This window comes from Camelina sativa, chromosome 3 (assembly GCF_000633955.1).
Source record: "Camelina sativa cultivar DH55 chromosome 3, Cs, whole genome shotgun sequence".
In the NCBI taxonomy this organism is placed as follows: Eukaryota; Viridiplantae; Streptophyta; class Magnoliopsida; order Brassicales; family Brassicaceae; genus Camelina; species Camelina sativa.
Window position 1 is genome coordinate 12,222,745 of NC_025687.1, and position 22,581 is coordinate 12,245,325.

General features: G+C 34.9%; 5 protein-coding genes and 1 long non-coding RNA gene across 10 annotated transcripts; 1 reads left to right on the forward strand and 5 right to left on the reverse strand.

Annotated features, from left to right (window-relative positions):
• LOC104776718 (RHOMBOID-like protein 10, chloroplastic) lies at positions 367–2,434 on the reverse strand. Its single transcript, XM_010500826.2, has 9 exons — positions 2,226–2,434; positions 1,800–2,065; positions 1,633–1,687; positions 1,458–1,538; positions 1,265–1,361; positions 1,103–1,170; positions 915–1,013; positions 791–832; positions 367–720 (listed from the first exon to the last, which is right to left on the reverse strand). Exons 1-9 carry the CDS (start codon positions 2,382–2,384, stop codon positions 565–567), a joined length of 1,023 nt encoding a protein of 340 aa, XP_010499128.1. The 5' UTR covers positions 2,385–2,434; the 3' UTR covers positions 367–564.
• Positions 3,174–6,532, reverse strand: LOC104776719 (tubby-like F-box protein 10). The gene is made up of 5 exons (XM_010500827.1): positions 5,817–6,532; positions 4,654–5,129; positions 4,461–4,548; positions 4,236–4,368; positions 3,174–4,107 (listed from the first exon to the last, which is right to left on the reverse strand). Exons 2-5 carry the CDS (start codon positions 5,017–5,019, stop codon positions 3,354–3,356), a joined length of 1,341 nt encoding a protein of 446 aa, XP_010499129.1. The 5' UTR covers positions 5,020–5,129; positions 5,817–6,532; the 3' UTR covers positions 3,174–3,353.
• On the reverse strand, positions 7,356–8,182 carry LOC104776720. Its single transcript, XR_766149.1, has 3 exons — positions 7,952–8,182; positions 7,818–7,866; positions 7,356–7,591 (listed from the first exon to the last, which is right to left on the reverse strand). It is a non-coding gene; the product is annotated as an uncharacterized LOC104776720 (long non-coding RNA).
• Positions 13,066–16,003, reverse strand: LOC104776722 (WAT1-related protein At1g25270-like). The gene is made up of 8 exons (XM_010500828.2): positions 15,989–16,003; positions 15,414–15,678; positions 15,137–15,199; positions 14,744–14,860; positions 14,208–14,466; positions 13,777–13,935; positions 13,518–13,669; positions 13,066–13,429 (listed from the first exon to the last, which is right to left on the reverse strand). Exons 2-8 carry the CDS (start codon positions 15,575–15,577, stop codon positions 13,264–13,266), a joined length of 1,080 nt encoding a protein of 359 aa, XP_010499130.1. The 5' UTR covers positions 15,578–15,678; positions 15,989–16,003; the 3' UTR covers positions 13,066–13,263.
• Positions 16,727–19,688, reverse strand: LOC104776723 (WAT1-related protein At1g68170-like). Of its 5 annotated transcripts, none has more exons than XM_010500832.2 (7): positions 19,526–19,688; positions 19,028–19,090; positions 18,818–18,934; positions 18,437–18,683; positions 17,348–17,506; positions 17,079–17,230; positions 16,727–17,030 (listed from the first exon to the last, which is right to left on the reverse strand). In XM_010500832.2, exons 2-7 carry the CDS (start codon positions 19,072–19,074, stop codon positions 16,853–16,855), a joined length of 900 nt encoding a protein of 299 aa, XP_010499134.1. In that variant the 5' UTR covers positions 19,075–19,090; positions 19,526–19,688; the 3' UTR covers positions 16,727–16,852. The 5 variants fall into 5 exon arrangements, with proteins under 5 accessions (XP_010499134.1, XP_019099214.1, XP_010499133.1 ...); XM_019243669.1 differs by having other exon boundaries at positions 16,727–16,950; positions 19,446–19,688; XM_010500831.2 differs by having other exon boundaries at positions 16,727–17,012; positions 19,446–19,688.
• Positions 20,135–22,088, forward strand: LOC104776725 (mRNA turnover protein 4 homolog). The gene is made up of 8 exons (XM_010500833.2): positions 20,135–20,292; positions 20,526–20,691; positions 20,840–20,930; positions 21,029–21,087; positions 21,216–21,276; positions 21,427–21,517; positions 21,625–21,701; positions 21,785–22,088. Exons 1-8 carry the CDS (start codon positions 20,265–20,267, stop codon positions 21,899–21,901), a joined length of 690 nt encoding a protein of 229 aa, XP_010499135.1. The 5' UTR covers positions 20,135–20,264; the 3' UTR covers positions 21,902–22,088.

The following is a 22,581-nucleotide window of genomic DNA, read 5'->3' on the forward strand; positions in this document are numbered from 1 at the left end:
GACTGGACTTTTTTACCCCTAACAACATCCCTATTAGTATCTTAACTATCTATAACTCTAAGATATTTCTAACCCTACTCTATTTTAGAGTTGAAAGTCTATTATAGAGCAATATTGTGCTCCATGTTACTCTATATATAGAATCAACTCTATTCTCATCTCTATTTTTTTACACTAACTCATGCTATATTATAGAGTTACTCTATTTTAGAGGAAAAAATAGATACATTGGAGATGGTCTAGGTCTAAGACTGGTATTCTTCATTAAATAATAATTATAACTTTAAGGTGTTAATTAGATAAAATAATCATGTCAATGAGAAAAGATGTTTTGTTTCCTTGTTTTGGTTGCCATCGGAGTCAAACTTTCGTAAGAACTAATCAATTATTTGAATGCAAGGTGTGCCGTAAGCTCGGACTCGTAATTAGTTCATCATGCTAGAGGATCTTTCCGGTCCACAGTATTCTTTTACAATAGAATACGTTAAACCAAGAATCAAATCATTCAATCCATCCTTATATTCACTAGGCACTGAGAAATGTTCAGCTTCCTTTGGTCTTGAATCAAAGCCGTCCTCGCCGTTCGTTTCTCCACCGCAAAAGAAGCGGAATAGGAGCGCTGTCCTTGAAGACTGTCCGGCCATCTCTTGTCGTGTATTCATACTTCCACTGTGGTCCTAGAAGCCATGCCATTGCAGTTCCACCAAGTAAACCACCAATCTGAATTCATCAGAGATATTTTTGTCAGACCACTGTCACTGATCCAAAAAAAAACTATTGGATTACTTACATGTCCCCAGTTATCTATGCGTCTGGACATTAGACCCATTGTCTGCATAGTGATCAAAGCTTGTTAGAATTTGAGAGATATTATACGAATTTATAATTCTGGTGTAGCAGTTTTCTTTCTTTACCATGTTTAGAGCAATAACTTGAGCTATCTGCATTAGATCTTCATTCCCACCTCCGACCATCTGTTTGTGTCTTATAACAAATACAGCTACCGAGCCAACCTACCAGGATAACAGGACATTCATTTAACAAAACTTCATCTGTATGAGAGAAGTCTGAAACAAAGACATATGGTTTTTATGGGACTTACCAATCCGAAAATTGCACCCGAAGCACCAACTGATGGCGCTTTGTTGAACCAGTAGCTCATTGCAGAACCTAGAACTCTTAAGATGGGTTCTGTGAGTCAGGAAACTCGAAACAAAGGAACATACTCATCCACATCAAAGAAAGACTATGAGCCATTAATTACTTGCAATCGCAGATGTCAAGTAAACGGAAAGAAATCTCTTTGGGCCACCTAAACTCTCAGCAGTCGGTCCAATAGAATTCAAAGAATAGCAATTTATCTAAAACCCAAGAGGAAACAAACAGTTTAGCCATACATACAGTAAGCAGCATTGATAAGAAATAACAAATGCTGAAAGATTGGTTTAGAAACAGACCATGAGATGCATAGGATTCGCATGAAGAACAGAAGCTGTAGCCAGTCTCCATAGCTGACCTCTTTCGATTAAACTGTTTATCTGCAGCAACAAGAGACGTCCACATATATCAATTTGCAGCAACAAGAAAACAAACAGTCTCAACATTTTTAATCAAGTCTCTGTATATGTTTACCTTGGCTCCCCATGTAAGCACTCTCCCATCTGATGCAACTTGTGCAATATACATTCTGACATCATTAACACAAAATGAAATCCATAATAAGCCTTTTGTAGCTCATAACCTGATCAAAAAGCATTCCTCAAATAGCAAAAACATTATCAAACCAAAAAAGACATTACATTACGTTGATGGCAAGGAGGACATTGGTCCATCGCCGTCCGTTAACTGTGTTTCTCTTGGTAACCTCCTTATGGTTCGATGATCCTTCCTCACCTCCTCCTCTAGGGTTATTAATCCTACTCTCTCCACCATTAAAGAAACATACAAACGATGAAGACGGTGACAATTTAACTCTAGACTTGAGAAGATTTGCTCCATTGAATAGAATCACTCTTTGGTATCTTGCAAACTCCAACCTCGCTGCTTCAGAAAAAAGCTGCAGTTTCTGTCGAATCAAACAGAATGAGATTTTAACCTTCAAAGCTTGTGCAATTTCACAATTTCCATATAATCAAAAGCATCAGAGGAGGCAATTTTAACAGAAAGAGCTACAATTAATCTCGAACTGGGGAGAGGTAAGAGATAAGAGACGAAGTAAGGTGAACCTGAAAGGAAGAGCGAAGATGGGAGCTAAGGCGGAGGTGACGGGTAACATGGTGGCAGGCGTGTAAGGATACGACGGTTGCGAGACCTCGAAACGCCGTAGATCCAGGTTCCGGTGGCCAGAGATTATGGTGAGATAATGACAGTGATGATGATACCATCTCCTCCTCCTCCTCCTCCTTCACGTTTCTCTGACTTTTTCCAACTACGGGACCTTTGATTTTTACACCTTTTTCGCTTCTTGCATTGGTTTACGGTTTACCTGTACCGAACCCAATTCCAATTCGAATTATAGGAAACCGAACCGTTTAACCGAAATTGACCTAATGATTAATTATTTTTTATTCAGTTTTATAGTTAGGATTTGTAAAATTAGTTTATAAAATAGTTGATTATGTTTTTTTTTGTTTACACCATGAATAGATATAGAGAATACTTATTTTGTCTATGTACAAATGTGTAGTTACGTTTAGTATTTGCTTTATTTTTAGTAAAATTAGGTGAAATGGAACTTTTGAGATCAAATCATATAAATGCTCTTAAGGAAAACAACAAAATCTTATACTAATAAGGTCAACAAAAACATGTTAATTAGATAAGTATTAACTACTAAAAGATTGTAGAAAAGGACAACTCTGTTATTTCAATTCATGTTTTCCCTAAAGAATAAATAACTAAAATATTCATAAATGTGGACTTTATTTCCCCTATTCTTTTTGTGGACTTTGAACCATGAATCGTTACTCTTTTCTTCACTTTTTCTGTATTTTGTTCCACTGTGTTGGTTTGCTAATGTTATCATCGTTTAGTTCAACTTCTTGTTCAAGATTAGAGACTTTGATTACAACTTTCACATGCTGTGTTCTTTCTTGTTTTCATCGTACACGGTTGTCTCTTAACGTGAGTTCTTGGAAGCAAGTAATGTGTAAATTAGCTTTAGTAAAGACTACTCATTAAAATGTTCAACTGATTTAGAATAGAGAAGAGGGTTAAGAGTAGACGTCTGACTCTCACACTAGTAGTAACTGAGTATTGGAGACATTTTGATTTGCCCAAAAAAAAAAACCAAAAAGCATATAAGATAAAAGAGAGACAAGGGATTAGCATGAATGATGATGAGTGGTTTCCTTCTATTCACAAGCGAGCTTGGTGTCAAAGCTGCTTAAGCAAATCGCAAACGCCTGAAACGCAGATAACGGATACCTATAATCCATAGTGAACATATCTTTACCCACTTTACCAAACTGGAGAATCACCTTGTCTTGCTCCGGGTGAGGCTGTGCAGCCGCTGCTGCTGCTCCGCCTGTTCCTTGAGGCTGCTGCGGCTGTCTTGCTGCTACAAGCTGGAAATTCTTAACCGATGCAACTGTCACTCGTCCCCGGAAATTCAAACACCAGCATTGCAACTGCTCGTGCCACCTCGGCTGCTTGTTCTTTAATACCAACGGTCTGAAACTCGCTTCTTCTTCGTTGTTGTCGTCGCAGGATATTCCTATTTCCGAGAATCTTGAACTGTTGAAATCGAGGGAGCGGTGGTCCAGTGATGATTTGGAGAACGAGATGTTACTGCGGAATGAGTCGTCGAGAGAGTATGGAGCTGGGATGAGTTTATCTGGTTGGTTAGGAACCGAACCGCCTGGTTCGAGCGATGAAATTGGGATGGAGTTCATGATGCAGTGCATTCTCCGTGGCCCGCGTGTGCCTAACACGTTGAGCTCGTAGGTGATTTGAGCAATGTTGTAGCTTCCGGATGGGACTTTAGGAGATACTCTTCTGGAGTGGAATCTGCTCCGGCTTGTTCTATCAGTGATTAACGCACTTGAAGATGTGTTTGGTGGTGGTTGTGTATCGTACACCAAGAACTTTGTCCCAAGAAAGTTTGATCTGAGAGAGAAAGAAACCTCAATGAGCACACTAAAGATTATACGAAAAATGAAATAAACAACCATAAATTTCAATAGTAGCAAACTACTAGTATTGAGCAGTAAGAGATGCAAGGACTGAAAACGAACCTGAGTTTTCCTAGGTAGGAGTTGCTGGATCTTGAAATGTTATCAGCATCCATGGAGATAATGTACTCGGTCCGAGTAGTTCTACGAGTTCTTTTAGCCGAAAGAAGAAACTTCCCATTCTCCACTAGTAGAGCTGAAAAAAAAAACATAATTCAATTTGTATTTAGCCAAAAGCTAAGTGAATCAAGAAAACAAACAACTTACTAAAGTGTGAACAAAGCTTACCAGGACTTAAACAAAGAAAAAGATGAAATGTTAGCTTTGATTTATCCCTTTTAATGAAACACTGAATCATTGCATCACGCGGCCCTGGCTGAAATTTTTTAACAACACAAAACAAATAAGCTTCTTCATTAGTAGTTTGAACCAAACAACATCAAATTAAACTAGCAAAACCGTAAGGAGAGAAAAACCAAACCTGTTTGAGGGAAACTGGGAAAGTGAGCTTCCCACAGATTTCAGGACATAAAACAATCTCTTGGCACATAGCTCTCCAAGACCGACAAACCGAAGCACAAGCCACGACATGTTTTCTTGCAGGCCAATTACTCTCACTCTCCTCTAATCTTTTGATCACATCAAAGAGTAGCTCTGGAGGAAGATTAGCCCATCTGCTTGTCTGAACTATCACAGGCGACAAGAGATCACGAGAAGACGAAAACTCACGGAAAGAAGAGCCCTGAGATTTCCCATTATGAAGACTAGAGAGCCTGAAATCAAAACTCCTCCTTGACAAGCTCCCAAACCCATCTCTCAAATCTTGAAGAATGCTCCTAAACGACATTTCTCTTTCTTTTTCTTCAAAAGGATTCTTCTTCTCAATAACAAGAACAAACCAGAAATGCCCAATTCCTATAAAGACCTACACACTGGGATAGGAGAGGACTCCACTCACTGTCCATTATCATAAGCCCCCATAAGAAAGAAGAAAAAGTCATTCAGGTTAGCAATTCTGAGTCATCATCATCTTCTTAATAAGTAAGAAATAAAAGAAAAAGGAGCCAACAAAGAAAAAAAGTAAAGTGGAGCCTAAAAGAGAAAGAAGCTCGGCTAAAGCTTAGGAAAGAAAAGACATCCAATACAAGCATCGCATGCCCAATAAAGAAACTAGCTCACGTCCCCAATATAGCTTTTTTCTTTTCTTTTCTTAGGGGCTATAATTAACCAAAGAGAATCTGATGATAATAATTCACTGCCCCCAAAATTGAGATCATAGGATGCAAAATCAGGACTCAAAATTTGCTGCTGAAGCAAAAAGATCAGATATTTTAACTGGGAAATGTCAGCTAATACTCTTACTTAAACAGGAAATAACAGAGCCGTATCGAATTTGTAACATGAAAAAAATCAAGAGCATTAAACAGTTTCCACAAAAATCAGGTCATCAAATTCAAACCGAATCATTTACGAAAAAGGAAACTTACTCATCTGATTTACTACTACTTGTGCTGTAAAGTCAAAATCTTGATTTTTTTTTTTGTTATCACAAAAGATTCAAGAACAAGAACAACAAGAACCTGGGATTTTGGATAACATAAAGATCAAAGACAGAAGGAGAAAGGGGTTATTAAAAGAATGAACCTTTCAGACAAGCTGATGAAACCCCCAGAATCTTCTCTTTTTTTTAACTTAAGGCTTCCTGTTTCCGACCAAATCCAGAAGCTCAGCAAAAAAGCAACAAAACGTACAGAATCTGAGGGGTCTTCTGCTTACAAAAAAAAAACTCAAGAATCCTCCGGAAATTACGGATAAACAGAAGAATTAAAGACAAGATCACAGAGATTTAAGCAGATCTATAAGAGCTCCTTAAATCTAAAAACAAAAGAACCCCATAAAGTCAAAGAAGAACAACAAAAACCAGAAAAAAGATAAAGTCGTCTTCTCTTTTTTTTCTCTGCTTTTTTTTTGTTTTGTTTCCAGTAGTACTCAGCAGGAGCTTTTCTTGATTTTATACTTTAATAGTTTCATTCACGAGACAGCAAGAAAATACTAATTGAAAGATGTAAATATTAATTTAAAAAATCTACAAATCAAAATGCCTTATTTTTTTCTTCTTACTCTAATTCTCTTCCTTGTTGGATTTTTCTATCGAACTTTTATGACAAATTTTTTTAAGTTACTATAAATTTGTCTACGGAAGAGAGAGAGAGAGAGAGAATGAATTTGTAATAAGTGGACATTGTGAAACATTATTGTCCACGAGGCCGCATGACCTACGCCTCGCATCAAGCGAAGACCCAACCATAGTTTTGACTTTAACACAAAACCAAAATAAATAAATAAAAAGTTTTAAAAACCTTTTTTAACCAATTTGTTGTTATACACTGATAGAGAGATTTTTTACACCGTTGAACTTGGAGTCTTATCACTGAATAATAATACTACAAATCATTTCGATATTGATTTGTACTGCATGTTTCATCACATCAATTCTTTTTCATAAGTCAAATTTTGTTAGTTATATACTTATATGTATATCATAAATTTTAATTATATGTTGGAAGATGGGTAGATCTCTCAAGAAACGATACAGTGAAATCGTATAATAAAAATACCTAACCCCATTCAACCCTTAGTATGTTATTAATTATGAACTTTTAGAAGAAAAAAAATCAAAACGATTTAAGATACTTTATTAAATACTTTTCGGGAAAAGTTTAGCTGAGATCTTTAAAGGTTTAAGTTAAAATTATATTTTGGGAAAACGTTATTTATTAATGTAAGTACTAAGCATAGAATTTTGGATTTTTAACACTCTTATAGAATTTCTCAAATTTGAACCTTGAACAAGTTTATGCATGGTTTATCAATATTAGATTCTTATCGATTACCGGTCTACAAAATTTCGTATTCCGTGGTTTACAGACTTCTTATCAAATCAATCCATAATTCTTTAACGGATTTTATATTCTGATGATTCAGATGGACCATGATTGGATCGGTCAGCAAGCCGTCATCCCTCTACTTTATCCTTTTTCAGATAGAGTAAATCCTTCGGGTATGTAGTAGATCAAGAAGTGCAAGTGGTAGAGCCGTAGAGGTTCAAGTGTGTGTGCAAACCAGTTTTACTAATAGAGAATCGGGGGTCGAAAAGGTTCTTTTCATTTTTGTAATGCTACGAATGCAAATTTGCATTATTTAGAAACTCTTTTTAATAATGAAGATTCTTTTTTTTTCTGAAAATCTATTCTATTCCAATAATTTTTTTTTGCGCATATATACAGCTTAATTATTACAATCTTGCCATAGTTGTTGTTATTGTTGGTTACAAAGTACATCAGCTCCTGCAAATACATGTATATGGGTCTTTAGTAAATATAAAGTTTAAGCACGAGTCTCTCTTGCTTTTTCAGCTCCTGCGAACACAAAGTACACCAACATCAGTTCCAAGTTCCCTTTTGGTTTCGTAGAGTTACAAAACCATCTCATCCTTGAACGTCCCACAACTTATGATCCGATTCTAGTAGACGAACATGGTATATTAACTATTAAGTTTCATCCATACACAATTCTAGATATCGGTCCGGTAGAATCAGGTTTCCATGAATTATTCTACTAGACGATGGATTTAATATTTTTTACCTATACCGCCACACGTAGCATTTGTGATGGCATCGGATCAGCTTTTTATCTGACAAAGAGAGAACATTAAAACGGATACATACATCATACATGGAAGCTGAGGATAAATTAAGAAAGAAGAGAGTATTACTCACTATCAGGATTGACGCAGCCGGTGGTGCAAGCGTCATAGCAGTTTTCTGCGCCTAACTTTCTATATGGTCCGTGGCCTAATTTAGCCTCCGCCACCATATCCATGTTGGAAAACAAAACCACCAGAATTAGAAGAGCAGCCACTATCGTCACTTGCTTCTTCATCATTCTCTCTCTCTCGATCTTTTCTCCTTTTTCTTTCCCTTAAGTCTTCTTTGTTTTCGTTTTTTCCTTCTCCCTCTCTTCGAAGGCCATCTGTTTGTGAGTTTATAAAAGAACTAAGGAAAAAGGGAATGTTGCCATGTTTGACCGCTTGTCCATATGTACACGCGTCATGATTTATCTCCCTACGTTTCCTATCCTTTTAAATATCCAACCCTGTTAAAACCTACAAACAATAGATCACCGACGTATAACATATTACATATACAAATTCATTCAGAGATAGACAGTCCTATATGTATAAGAAAAATAACCTAAATCAAATGCTTTAAGTCTTTATTGCATAAGTCGCGTAATATTTGTCATTGCTTCCTACTTGTTTTTTACTAACCTAGCTAGTATATTATTGTGTTGCTTAGTTATTGCAACAAAAGCATACAAACACAGTCTAGCTTAACTTCAATCGCGGAAATTTATCGTATTCCACGTACTATTTGAAAATCCTTTAATACAGGTAAAACAATTCTAGCTAGGCCTTTTTGTTGGAATGATAAAATAAGTTTGAGAATGGGCCATGCATGCCAACGAGTATGTATTGCTTGATCTACCAAGATCTGGATCTAACGACGAAGACAAGACGTATGAATTAGCAACCTAGGAGGGGTTTTTTTTTCCAATATCCTAACGAATGGATTTTTGATGTGAAAAAAAAAGTCTGTGAATTTTCAGTTAGACCGGCGGTTCTCAAGACAATTTAAATCTAATACAAACCGGTATTATAGTATATATCAATCAATCATTGTAGCTGTTATTATTGGAAATATTCCGACGACTCTGTCTTTGTAAGAAAAAACTGACGGAAACTTTTTTACCAAAATCCTTCCACAATTTTCCTTTCATATTCCTTTTAATTTTCTGCAAAATTTCTTACGACAAAATTATTAGTTGTGAATTTTAATTAAATTTTATGAATTTAAAATGTTTTGATTTTTAATGAATTTATGCAATTTAATTATATTTTGTAATTATTATTTTTAGTTTGTGGAAAATCTGTTAGAAATATTTGTCAGAAATTCATTGCCAATTTTTTGAACATGATTACCCACATAACGTAGTCATAGTGTATGGAAGCAAATCCATGACTACAAAGATTGCTGATTTATGTACCATTCACCAAACTTATTTGCATCAAATTAAACATCTAAAATTAAAATAATACGTAAGTTAATTTGTTTAGATGAATATATAAGTTAATTTGTTTTGTTGAATATGCTAACTTGTCTCTTTGTGCAGGCCATTATAGAACAGGTTTTCAACCTCAAAAACAAATTAAGTGCAATAATTTAACGCAACTCCATGGTGTTGTTGGAGCTATGGAAACTTCAAAAGTGGATTTCTTTAGTTTTGGTTGCATATTATTTTACTTCTTAACTCTGGTTGAGCATCCGTTTGGAGCTCTTCACAGCGCAATACCTCAAATAAACTCGCGCTCAACCATTGTAAAACTGAAGAAGCTAGTATTATTTTTGCCACATTGTTGCATATTACACCTAATTATTTTCGTTTAATGGTTTATTATGATATTTAAAGCTTTTATCACCAAATTGATCGACCTCTTGCTTTGTAACCTTATCATTGTAACTTATGCATTACAGGATCTAGTGTTTTGGAGTTTCGGTAAGAAGTTGGTTTTATTTAAGAATGTTAGTGAAATAATAGAGACACAAAAATCAGCTGAACAAATGATAAAAAGTTCGATAAATGTCTAAAAGCAACATGTTATAGGACTTGCTATGGACTGGGGTACACTGATAAATTGATGTATTCAATTGTTTTCCGCTTGGTATGACTAATTAGGAACTAACACAATCACTTCATACAACTTCCTACAAACATAAGGTTTGCCTCATAATAATTAAAAATCATTGAAATCATAATACACACAAACGTTGATTGATTTATTTTGAATTTTATAATATCTCAGACACTTTATAGGGGAACAATGATAGAGGAATGTTACCGTGAGAGATTTCCTAAATTGTTGATGAGAGTCTATACAGTCGTCTTCACGCACAAGCATGGAGGTTGATGTGATATTTGGAGGGTACATTACAAAGTTTAGGAAAAGAATGAGTGTGTATTTCTCTACTACGTTTTACTCATACATTTGAGCTTATAAATCCATGAGTAAGCATAATGTCTGAATGAATGTCTATATTTGTTAGTATCTATTTTCTTATTGATATCTCTTTCATTTTGAATTCATGTGGGGAAAATGTACACTAAATGGGATTTGAGTCTATGCTTTTCTTTGTTATGTCTCTTTTGAAAAAAAGAACAAGTGGTTAAATCATAATACAGGTTTACGTAAGGCAAAATTGTGATGTGTAAGTGACTAGTGACTCATTTTTACTTTATATCATAATATTATCAATGAGAAAAATAGAAGGGAACGGGCATCGGGCCTATTGGTGAATAAATATTGGCCGGTGTTTGATACCCACTTTTNCTTTTGGAAAAAAGAACAAGTGGTTAAATCATAATAGAGGTTTACATAAAGCAAAATTGTGATGTGTAAGTGACTAGTGACTCATTTTTACTTTATATCATAATATTATCAATGAGAAAAAATAGAAGGGAACGGGCATCGGGCCTATTGGTGAATAAATATTGGCCGATGTTTGATACCCACTTTTTTGGGGTGTTATGAAGGAAACTCAAACTAGCATCACTTGGTGAAGAAATATATATTGAATAAATATTGATGGGTGTTAAATACCAATTTTTGTTTTGACACGTTAGCTTATATCCAATCAAATTTTGAATTCTAAATTTCACATCGATTAAATTAATTTCAAAGATAATTTCACCTAACAATCTATTTTTTGTTTAGTTGTAAGTTTTACCATAATAAATAAGAGGCTTCTTATACATCTTGAAAATGGGACACAAATCAATAGTAGGTATATATATATATATATATATATATATATATATATAAATTAAGTCCCAACATTTATTTTCAAGCTATCAATATTTTGAAAATAAAACTAATTTATATTACTATTTTCTATTTATTAAAAAAAATGTATATAATACAAGAAAAAATTACCATAGTTTGTATTTAAATTTTCTTTACAATATTACACATAGAATATTAGAGGAGGTAGAGAAATATTAGGAGTGTCATATGACACCCATAAAATTATAAATTTTGGTTTAGCTTTTATTAAAAACTTTAATTGCACATATTGAAGCAAACCTGTTGACACCTCTCTCAAATTTTGTTGATACCCTTCAAATAAAAATAGATTTTTTCATATCTCGTTTTCTATTAAGTTTTTTCTATAATTGTAAGATATTAACATATGATCATTAGGCTTTTTAGACAAACTATTGGGTTTAACTTTAACAAAATTTTAATCGATTGTATATTTGTATAATTAAACATAACTATAAGTTGATTAAATCATTAAACGGCAAAAGTATAATTTTTCAAAAACTTGGACTCTTCCTCTTTCATCATCATCTTTAGAATGTTTTTAAAGTATGAGTGAGCTTAGAATTTATATTTATAATGAACTTTTATAGTAACATTGTTTTAATATAACCTTTTCTTTTGAAAAAAAAAAATTATGACACCCATAAATAATTTTTCAGGCTCGGCCACTAGTCTTTTAAAATCATAAAATTACTGACAACGAATATTTAATTTACTATAGAAAACAAATTTTTATCAAATTAAAATAGTGAGTCGTAACTAATACAGAATATGTTTTACAGAGATACGTTTAAAAGAAAAATATTACAACATAATTTAATTTATTGGGATCATAGTAAAATAAAAAGAGTTTCAAACACCAGTCTCTCTTGCCCTGACAGCATCTGCAATTACAAAGTACATCAACATCAGTTCCAAGTCCCCTCTTGGTTTTTCAATTCAGATACAAGTCAGAAAATTCAATCTCTTGTTACAGGCAAAATATTCTATAACCTCAACCGACCGGTTAATCAGGGGTTGCTACAAATTAAACAGACCGGTCCGGTACGGATCCGGTTTTCATAAATATACCTGGGCCACAACGAATGGAGCACTTGCGATCGCACCGGGACGTCTTTCTCGCTGAAGAAAAGAGAAGATCGACTAGGAATTATACAAAAGAATAGAGAAACCTTTTTGGGGTCAATTCATAATAAAGAAGAGAGTACTCACGGTCACGTTGGACGCAGGCGGTGGAGCAACCGTCGTAGCAGTCTCCGGGGCCTAATTGAGCCTCAGCAACCATATCCAAGTTGGAAGATAAAGCCATCAGAATCATAAGAGCCGCCACTATTGTCACTTGCTTCTTCATCATTCTCTTTTCTTCTTCTTAGATCTTCTTTGTTTTTGTTTTTTCCTTCTCTCTTCTAAAGTGATATTTTGTGGGTATTTAAAGAAATGTCCCCGTTGCCAGGTTTGACCGATAGTGCATGTTCACGTGTCATGATTCCTCTCCTAACGTTATCTATCCCTTTTATTTTACTTCAAAAATTGTCTACTGCTATTTCTTTTCTTCGACGGTAGACTAAATAAATAATTTTCTTTTGGCAACAACGGTGGACTAATTAATAAAGTCATGCTCATGCACTTAGTTTTTTTTTTTTTTTTGTGAAACTTAATTGGATAATTTACAGTATATCAAAGTGAAAATCTACAGTATACTATACATAGCACGAAAACACAGATAAATTCACTAATCATTTGATAGTTACTTCGCACATGCAAAAATATATGATGTTTGCTTTGAGTTCCAGCCTCGAGCCGAAGAAAATAGTAATAATTAAACGGTAGATGAAACCACATGTATGAAGACTAATCACTTCAAAAAAATAAAATATGATATGTAATCTTGTGGAGGATTAGTTGTCATAATTTCTTACGACGAATCTACAACTTAGACAATGAAACAAACTAGAAATAGAACATAGCATTTTAGAGGTAATAACCATAAAGTTATAATTGTGTTATAATACCGAAGTCACTCTGAAATTGGAGAGATACTACAGAGGCTAATTAACACCAATTCAGGCAATCATATGGATGGATATTCACATATCGATCCTACTTTCTATGGACTCAAATTATATATGATGCTGTAACCATATGGTGGATTCAGGGGACATCTCTATTTATAGCTGGGAGATTGACAAGGTCTATTTCTTTGATATTTTTATTTGTTACAATATGGTTCGATTTCGTAGAGCCATTCTTCTTTTCCTGCGCTTTACACCATACCACTAGGTATACTCCTCCCACCATTATCATGGCACCGATTATACTGTAAGTTTCGCAAAATAAAAAGAATGAAATTGAATAAGAGATTCACACAAAATAGTTTAGTCGACACAGGATCGAGTTTGATATACCTTCCCAAATGCAGCGTTTCCTCTAAAGCAAATGATCCGATCAGGGCTACGATCACCAGCCTTATAGGGCTAAACACCGTAACAAATAATGCTCCTTTTGTTGCGATGCACCATGCAACCAGAGGCACGACCATTCCGGAAACCACGATTCCCTACACATAAACGGACAGTCAAAATAAAAACGTGTAACACAATATATACATACGCAATTATAGGTGCATCTCTAACCGATCCTTTATCATATGTTAGATTGTTTTACCGAATAAAGTGTAGCTAAGAGGGTAATGTTCCATCCTAATCGCCATTGATTCCAGTCACAATCCGAACAGAGAGCAACAATCACGCACACAAAACTTCCAACCGCATTCATCAGACTTGTGTTCCAATAAAGCCCTCCAAGTTCCTTGCCTATTTTTGCCTAGAAACCAAGATTTTGTGTTGTCTTACAACTTCTTATCAACGTTCAAAATTTTTATTATTCCACTATCTCTTCTACATTAAACTACACTTGTCAATTTATGTCCCAATTCTTAGCAAAATTTACATCTTATTATGGCACATACATATGTAACGATATAATAGCTCTGTTTTGTCAATTATATTCTAGTTTATACAATGTTTTATTCGAATATTAATGTGTAAACAAGGATTACTTTTTTTTTGGTAGTAGTGTATAGTAGTAGCACTTGCCTGCAATAGTAACCAAAGTGAGGTGGAAACGTTACTGCCAAGAACCATAAGAACCCCTGGGATTGAGACGTGGTGGTTCGTAGTGGCTCGGCCATATGATTGACCAGCATTCGAGCTTTTGAGTAAGTCAACGTGTGTTGACCAGATATGAATCTCACCACCTTTATAGAATATAAACACGAGGACTCCACCGGCACCAAGCAGCGTCCCCACCAGCTTAGCCCTCCCTTCGTTCGATCTCAGCCGTAGAGTCTCCATCCTGTTGGCCCAATGACAAATCGAACGGATGTTAAGTAAGAATAAAAAGTACCATATAGCCTTTAAGTTTTCATCAGCTGAAAAATATTTCCAATCTTTAACCAATGGAACAAGTGTGAAAATTTGTTAAGAATTGATAATATTCTTCGGCTTTCGAAATATATTAAAATTTGATAATTATGTATTCAAAAAAAAAATATAATTAAATGAAGGGAATAATAGATTGTACTACTTCAAAAATTGATGAATTAAAGTTTGATGTGTCTAACGACTCTAACCTAAATACCAAACCCAATACCAAGGTGATCAATGGGGCTATTATGCTGGTCGCAGCTGAAAACGTCGCTGATGTTCGAACCAGACCCGGCAAATAGAGAATATTTGGTATCGCCGCTCTGTAAAGTAGTAAAAAACCTGAAACTATTATAATTTATCACCATGCAAAAATAATTCTATGGGTGCTCTAGGTTCAAAACTTCAAATGAATGATTTTTGTTGCAATTTGGGAAGCCCAAGTGCCCAACATTCATTAAAAATACACACTGCAACACTGTTTTGTCTATGGAGTTTGATATATATATTTCAGTATATTCTCGCCATATATAGATAAACAAATAAAAATCGCAAAATCTCGGCTAAAAATTGAATAGTTAGTACTAGTTTCTGAGTACCCAAGCAACCCCGAAAGAGATGCTAGTAAGAGCAGCCTCCATGTAAATTCTGGCCGCTTCTTCCTGATCACGTGGAATCCAAAATAAAATTAAATCAAATATGAATGAACACAAATGACTTGCTTAAATTGGTAATATTCAAAGGTCCTTCGAGTATATGTTTTTTCTTTAATTTGTCCGAATATGTTAAATTTGGCGTTTCGCCTAGTAAGCTTTATGTGATTGAAAATGCACATAAATAACAATTAAAATGTAAGAATAAATAATAATAGGAAACCTTTGGAAGATGAGGGCGAGGGGAAACATGAAAAGAGTAGCGAAGGAGAGACGATAAGCCACAAGGATTTTGAGGTTCGTACCATCATGGGCCGTTATCTTAAACAAGATGAACATCCCTGCGAACATAAACTGAACCGCCACCATTGAAATTACACCCTTCATTTTTCTAGCTGATTCGCCCCACAGTTTCTGGTTTTTACTTTGATACACACTCTAACCATAAACTATCCAGTGCTCCTGAGCTCATGATCAGCCTTATTTATCTAGCCAAGGTGTTTTCGGATTTAGTCCTACCTCTATACCTTTTTCATTGTGCTCCACTTTAGTTGTAGAGACCGTGAACAATTTAAGTGATATAAGAAAATGTGAGATTCAAATGCATGTTTATGGAAACTTGTGACTTAATAAGCAAAGTTCTAAACGATTGAACCTTCTTATTAAATGTGTATAAAATAAAAAAGAAAGAAATTATGTGTTGAAATATATATTCATGATCAAAGGGATAACAGAATACAAAGTGAAGACGTAATGCAGAAAAAAACAAGAAGAAACTAATTATCGTTCGAGTACTACCTCCACAAGCTATCAAGAGCGTTTCCTAGTAACGAATCTTCTTTCTTTTTTCTTTTTGCAAAAAGCATCTTATTATAAAAGGAGTAGAAATATATTGGACATGTACACAGTACATCGATACTCGATGCCGAACATTCTTGTACGCTGGTATAATGCGTTTTACTATTTGAGCCAAAATCACAATGCAGCAACTTGTTCGGTGCTATTAACTTTTAAATAATACTACACATGTGAATTTAAACAAGATGTAAATAAAAGTAACATATTAGGTTGACGTTGACACGTTCTAAGCATGCTTTGTGGCTTCCCCACGATTGCTTTGCCACATATAAGAAATCCAGAAGAGAGTTAAAGGCTCCTAACTCATTATTGTCAGTAAGCAACGTGCGTACGTAAAAAGCTATACATTTGGTAAATATCCAAATTTGGAAGTTTTGGGTTTGGATTTCTCTTCCGTTCCTACTCTCCATTCATGTGACTTGCGCATTGTTTTAAAGATGATACATCCAAAAATGAAAAAGCAAGTATCGCGATACGTACATATTTTAAGAATTACCGAAAATTAAAAAAGTTCTGCATACTGACCCAAATTAATGATAACATTATACCTAAGAAAAACTCTCTCCAAATATAAATTGTAGATCTGTTACGACTGTTTGCAAAATTTAAATAAAATTTCATAAAAAGAAAATTAATTGAAAATATTGATGTACTATATATCATTTCACAGAAAATTAATTGAACTAAATAAGAAATTGATTTCACTATGTTATATAGTACGATTTGAAAATAAATAAAACTGATAATATCAACGGCATATTAACATCCTTTCTTTCACTAGTGTCATTTTCTATCGTTTTCATTTCAGCCAGAGATCGAGCCACCATGGTTAGCACTAGCAACAATAATCTCGAGCGATTTATGTGTTTTGCTTTCGCCAGACGGAACTAATCCACTCAACTCTTTACATTTTCCCCATATCACAACATATAGCCCACATACAATCAATATTGCTCCCAATACACTGAAACTTTTGAAAATACTATAAGTGAAACATTATGTAACTCTTAACAAATGTATTGTCTTTTACCTTCCTAGATAAAGCATTTCGTCCAAGAACAAAGCACCAGCCAGGGCTACAATTACGAGCATGAGAGGGTTGAAAGCGGCTACAAAGAGTGGACCCTTTAGCCTCGCACAAATTGCCGTTAGTGTTACTATTAGAGCTGTTCCTATTGTTCCCTAATCGTTTTCATTGTTTTAATTCAAACCATGCATTTGTTAGTAATTTATATGTCAATACTCGGAGGTTTATAATAACATATACAAAAAAGTGACATAAAAAAATTGGATCGATACCGAAAATGCAGCTGTCCATAGCCTTATGTCCCACCCTAGCTTCCATTGCGTCCAGTCTTTCTCCACGCACAACGCATAGATAGTTGACTGAAAGAAACCCATTACGCTCATCAACCCTGTACTAGTGTATTGGCATGGCAATGTTTCACTCATCTTTGCCTGTAATGTAATGAAATTCTTAATTTGGTAATTTAAGAAAATAATGAAATTGATGGGTATACGTACCGGACATCAATAACTGAATAGCATAATCAATAAAACGAAAATAATTTTAAGTTGAATAAAAGGATAAATTTAAATAACGGTTCAAAGCTACTATTTACTTATTTAGTAGATGAATAAAGTTACTGAGTCCTATATAATGTAGTTGTAATTCTAAAACTTGCAGATACATCTAAGATCCATTTTTCTGTTTTTTTTTACGTTTTAATATTATTTCTTTCAAGTTTTTGTGAATGCTAATGTATCTCGCAAGATTATGTTTTGAAAAAATGTGTATGCCATTCAAGTCAAGTGATTCATATTAGTATTAATGAATGTCTAGATACGACATGTAATCACTATAATATCAAGGGTTATTGTAATGAGCATAAATGTCAGCCTAGATCAGGTTCGCTTTAAATGCATCTCAATTTGGGCCTTGATTTTTATATACATGTTTAGTCCTAAATTAGACCCCCGGTTCAGACCACCTCTGATTTATTTCAGTAGAAAACAAGTACATCCGCGAGTCGACCCATCAAAGACAAGACTGTTCAGCCTAACACAACAATCCTATTAGCAATGCATGCTGCGCACATGTGTATATGGTCAAGCACGTTTTATATCTAGCCCATATTGAGCGTTGATTCAGCCTTCAGGTATACATGCTTGATCCTAAAATTTGGCTAACCCGAAAAAAAATTGAATAAAAAGTGGTTGATTCGACGGATTGTGCTCGGCATCTGTAGCCTTGAATTGGACCGAACTTGGTTTGGAGTGGCTCGGATTTTTTTTTTTGATAAAATAGGGTTATCTTCGCGAGCCAACCTAACCTGTCGATCGGCCCATCACAACAAACCTAGTGTTTATGCATGCTAATTTGCTCACCTGTATGATGATCCATATGGAATAAGAGATGCAACCAGCGAAGGCTAAACAGACTCCCAACACTTGGTGGGACGTCGACAAAGCCACATGACTGCTTCTAGTGTTGGGTAGAAGGTTAATGTTGGACTTCAAGAAATCAATGGAAAAACCTTTGTAGAAGGTGAACAACATTGCTCCACCTATTCCCATTAATGTCCCAAATACCTTTGCTTTCCCTGCCATTGTTCCTAAATCTAATCTCTCCAACCTATATGATACATATATGATAAATACATCTACGTACATTATTAATCGCTACGAAAGTTGCATTTTATATGAACCCGGAACGTTTTAGAAAATTTTGATCTCTCAATCAATAACGAATATTTAATTTTAAAATACCTTACAGAGATGCCAACGATGAATGTTACGGCGGGTAAAAGATTACCCACTGCAGACATAAACGTAGCCGACGTTAGTGCCATACCTTCGGAATATAGGTTGTATGCTAATGATCCTCTGCATGTATTATATGTATGTAGTCTAATCAGTTTATGATTGGAAAATACAGTGGATTCAAGAGTATAGTATTTGCTTCTCGAAATTATTTACCCGAATAAGCCACACAGGAAGCCTTGGAAGATAGTTATCCCTGTCATTTTTACCTTCTTCCCCCTGTATATAAAACATTAGTTGATATACTTTTAATAACCGAATAGCAAAATTAACATCCGAATCATGCATGAAAACTTGATGAACATAAACGTCCATCCATATATGTAAGTCATTCAAGTAGACAAAATAAACACACACAAAAAAAAAGACAAAGGAAATTGAGACTTTTAGTATTATAACATGATCTACTTCTACTTAATATTTTGGAATTATATATTTTTGTTTTCGATTTTCGATGGATGCTATAGATATCGAAGAGAGAAGGGGGGGGAAGATAGGACACAGCCAAATTTGTATATGGCCTCCAATAATTTAAAATGGTCATTCATACTAGCTAGTGTAGGAAATAACTTGCCGGTTAAAGAGAAAAGCAAGAGGAACCATAACGGCGGTGGAAAAGAGGAAACGATAAGCGATGAGAATAGGTAGGCTTACGCCACTGCTTATGGCCAACTTGAAGAAAATGTTGACTCCGGCTTGAGCGACCTGAACCACCAGCATCAGTACCACCGGTTTGAGCCCATCTGCAAGCACCATTTTCACCAGAAGTCTAGAAAAAATAAGTTGAATGCTTAAGAGAAATGAATATCTATCTATACGCCGTGTGTGTAACTCGGCCACTCTATATATAATTATAAACATGCATGTTGGTGTTTAATTAGGGAACCAAGTGTCTACACTACACACTACGAGCGTCCCAATAGGGCTGCGCTTTTGGAAAATAGCGTGATGAAGTTACCCATGAAACCATGCATTCGCCACGCCAGTTTCTCTCATTCAATTCTATTCAACAACAATATTGCATCTAAGTCGATTAACAATTCATCTAGATTTATTCTTCTTTTTTTTTTTTGGTTGGCGTTATAATCCATTGTAATTTAAGTTTATTTTCCAAATTATATTGACTATCAAGTATCAAGAAGAACCACCCTCGAATAAAAACAAAATTTGGCCCATATTTATGATAACAATAAAGGCCTGAAACGGGCCGGATCCGGGTCGGGTTAATTTAGGGGTCCAGATTAAAAAGAAAAGGAGGTGCGAATTAAAAGCAGAGAAGGGAACGAGGGTTTCAGTCTCCCTGAAGAAAAGTGAAAGGAGCCTTAAGAAACAAAGAAGCCGTTTCCTTTCGTTCCTCTCACTTACATTCAAACAAACATTTGAAACCTTAGCTATGCCTAAATCGAAGCGAGACAGACCAGGTTTGAACTCTTTCTTCCTTCCTTCACTCTTTCTTGATTCTATTGTCGGAACCATTGCTTCTTTGTTAATACTTGTTTTGGTAGCCGCCGTCAAGGGTTTTAGGGTTTTGTTAGGTTTTTTTAGATGAACCCTTTTGAAAAAGACTCTAAAGTTTTGGACTTTCTAATGTTTTTTCATAGTTTCTTATGGTATGGTTAACTAAAGGGTGGTTCTTGATTTTTTTGTGCTGCAGTGACTTTGTCCAAGACGAAGAAGAAAGGAAGAGATCATAAGGAGACTATTGTGAATGCAATTAGGGAGTCTGTTGAAAAATATTCCTCTGTCTATGTTTTCTCTTTTGAAAACATGAGAAATATCAAATTCAATGAGTTTAGACAGCAGTTTATGCACAATGGAAGGTCAGCTTCCTTCTTGTTGATTGGTGTTTACTTGGATGTTATTGAGATAGTTATTGAAGAGCATAAGTATCTTTTTTTTACATTTTAGTGTTTGATTATGATTTTGGTGATATGACTGACTTGGTTCTTATTTTTTTTTTTTGTCTAGGTTCTTCCTTGGTTCGAATAAAGTTATGCAGGTTGCTCTTGGTCGCTCGGCTTCTGATGAAATCCGTTCTGGTCTCTACAAAGTCTCCAAGGTTTGTTTACTCCCCTGCTTCTTACAATGGTTGTTTTATGTTAAATGGCCCTTTTTTTTGTCAGATTGATTTACATATGTTGTGGTATGTTGTTTCAGTTGATTAATGGTAATGCTGGACTTCTTGCTACTGATATGCCAAAGGAAGAGGTGGAAAGGTATCTCTATTGAAACCTCTCTTTTTCCCTCTTGTGCTTTGGTGAAAACTACAGGTAGGGGCTTGAATTGTATCCATGTCTCTTTGTTTTAACTCTTTGCGATGTTTTTTTTTCTTGTTGTTTTGCAGCTTATTTAATGCTTATGAGGATGCATACTTTTCAAAGACCGGAAGAATTGCAGCAGAAACGGTTTGTGAACAGAAACTTGTGCCATCTCTATATATTGTTTTATTCTAGATCAGCAAACAGTCTTGACTATGATCAGCCTCTGCTTCTCTCTGTTATTTCAAAAACGTTTCTTCAGCTTAATTACTGTATTGGTATCACCGAAATGATCAGGTTGAATTGAAGGAAGGTCCTCTAGAACAGTTCACACATGATATGGAACCGTTTCTTCGGAAGCAGAAGATGCCCGTTCGACTAAACAAAGGTTTTTCGTCACACCATCTTTAATATTCTTCTCTCTCATACACATTATTTTGCAATTTATCTTAAATCGAAAAACTCATTTCTTTTTGCTGATTTATTATTATGTAGGTACTGTGGAGTTGATCTCTGACTTTGTAGTTTGTGAAGAAGGAAAACCTCTTTCGCCAGAATCAGCCCACATTTTGGTAATAAGACGTCTGTATTCCTTCACCCTTTCCTTTAAATTTGTTTGTTTTCTGAAATGTTTTCCTTATACTTGTTTGTGCAGCGTCTGCTGGGAAAGAAACTGTCTACTTTCAAGCTGACCTTGGTCTGCAGATGGAGCCCTATTGACTTTGAGCTTTACCAAGAAGGTTTGGATCTCTCAGACGTAGAGACCTCTTAGAAAGCCAAGTTTATGACTCGAACTCCTTTAAAGTTTTTTCTTAATATCGCACTATCAACCTGGATTCTTAAACTGTGGCACTGTGTTTGCATTCGAATGTTTTTATGTCAAAGTTTTGTTGCTTTACATGTTTGTAGAATACCAAACTTATCTTCAAGATTTCCATATTCTAGTATTTGTTACTGAATTACATAATTAATCTTAACAGCCTATCATCCTTATTCAGTCACATTATCGAATTTCTTACTCAAAAAAATTGCCTACACTTCTATTCAAAGTTCTGTAGTAGTTGAAATTCAAATGCTACGGTTCATTAATTGAGTACCTCTCTACTAGCTGTGATAAAATGCCTAACCTCTTTTCTGTTGTAATACTACCATCTACCACACAAGCCTTACTTTCAGAACTATCCCTCTTTGCATCCACACAAGCCTTACTTTCAGCCCAGAGATGTGGTTTAATATATATCAACTTTGTCGAATGTCGACCAAAAGAAAAAAAAAAACTAATATCAACTTTTTGTAATACCAAAATAAACAACCTACTTCATGCTGTCAAACAAAAAAGAAATCTACTTCATGTTTGGGCCTTTTATTGGGTTTATGAAGGTTCTATAAAAATATAGAGATACGTTAAATTTTAAAGAAACAAGTCCCATATGCTTGATTACAGTATCCTTT

Excerpts from the sequence above, each read along its gene's own strand:
- LOC104776718 (XM_010500826.2), bottom strand. The coding sequence starts at position 2,384 with ATGGTATCATCATCACTGTCATTATCTCACCATAATCTCTGGCCACCG. Across the intron at positions 2,066-2,225 it reads ATCTTCGCTCTTCCTTTCAG|AAACTGCAGCTTTTTTCTGA; the intron begins GTTCACCTTACT and ends TTGATTCGACAG. Across the intron at positions 1,362-1,457 it reads CGAATCCTATGCATCTCATG|ATAAATTGCTATTCTTTGAA; the intron begins GTCTGTTTCTAA and ends CTTGGGTTTTAG.
- LOC104776719 (XM_010500827.1), bottom strand. The coding sequence starts at position 5,019 with ATGTCGTTTAGGAGCATTCTTCAAGATTTGAGAGATGGGTTTGGGAGC. Across the intron at positions 4,549-4,653 it reads TCCCAGTTTCCCTCAAACAG|CCAGGGCCGCGTGATGCAAT; the intron begins GTTTGGTTTTTC and ends AAAAAATTTCAG. Across the intron at positions 4,108-4,235 it reads TCCTACCTAGGAAAACTCAG|ATCAAACTTTCTTGGGACAA; the intron begins GTTCGTTTTCAG and ends TTTCTCTCTCAG.
- LOC104776722 (XM_010500828.2), bottom strand. The coding sequence starts at position 15,577 with ATGAAGGGTGTAATTTCAATGGTGGCGGTTCAGTTTATGTTCGCAGGG. Across the intron at positions 14,467-14,743 it reads GTATTGGGTTTGGTATTTAG|GATGGAGACTCTACGGCTGA; the intron begins GTTAGAGTCGTT and ends TTGGGCCAACAG. Across the intron at positions 13,430-13,517 it reads GAAACGCTGCATTTGGGAAG|TATAATCGGTGCCATGATAA; the intron begins GTATATCAAACT and ends CGAAACTTACAG.
- LOC104776723 (XM_010500829.2), bottom strand. The coding sequence starts at position 19,627 with ATGGTGCTTGCAGATGGGCTCAAACCGGTGGTACTGATGCTGGTGGTT. Across the intron at positions 18,935-19,027 it reads TTCCTGTGTGGCTTATTCGG|AGGATCATTAGCATACAACC; the intron begins GTAAATAATTTC and ends TAATACATGCAG. Across the intron at positions 17,231-17,347 it reads TATGGACAGCTGCATTTTCG|GGAACAATAGGAACAGCTCT; the intron begins GTATCGATCCAA and ends GAAAACGATTAG.
- LOC104776725 (XM_010500833.2), top strand. The coding sequence starts at position 20,265 with ATGCCTAAATCGAAGCGAGACAGACCAG. Across the intron at positions 20,692-20,839 it reads CAGTTTATGCACAATGGAAG|GTTCTTCCTTGGTTCGAATA; the intron begins GTCAGCTTCCTT and ends TTTTTTGTCTAG. Across the intron at positions 21,277-21,426 it reads GAAGAATTGCAGCAGAAACG|GTTGAATTGAAGGAAGGTCC; the intron begins GTTTGTGAACAG and ends CGAAATGATCAG.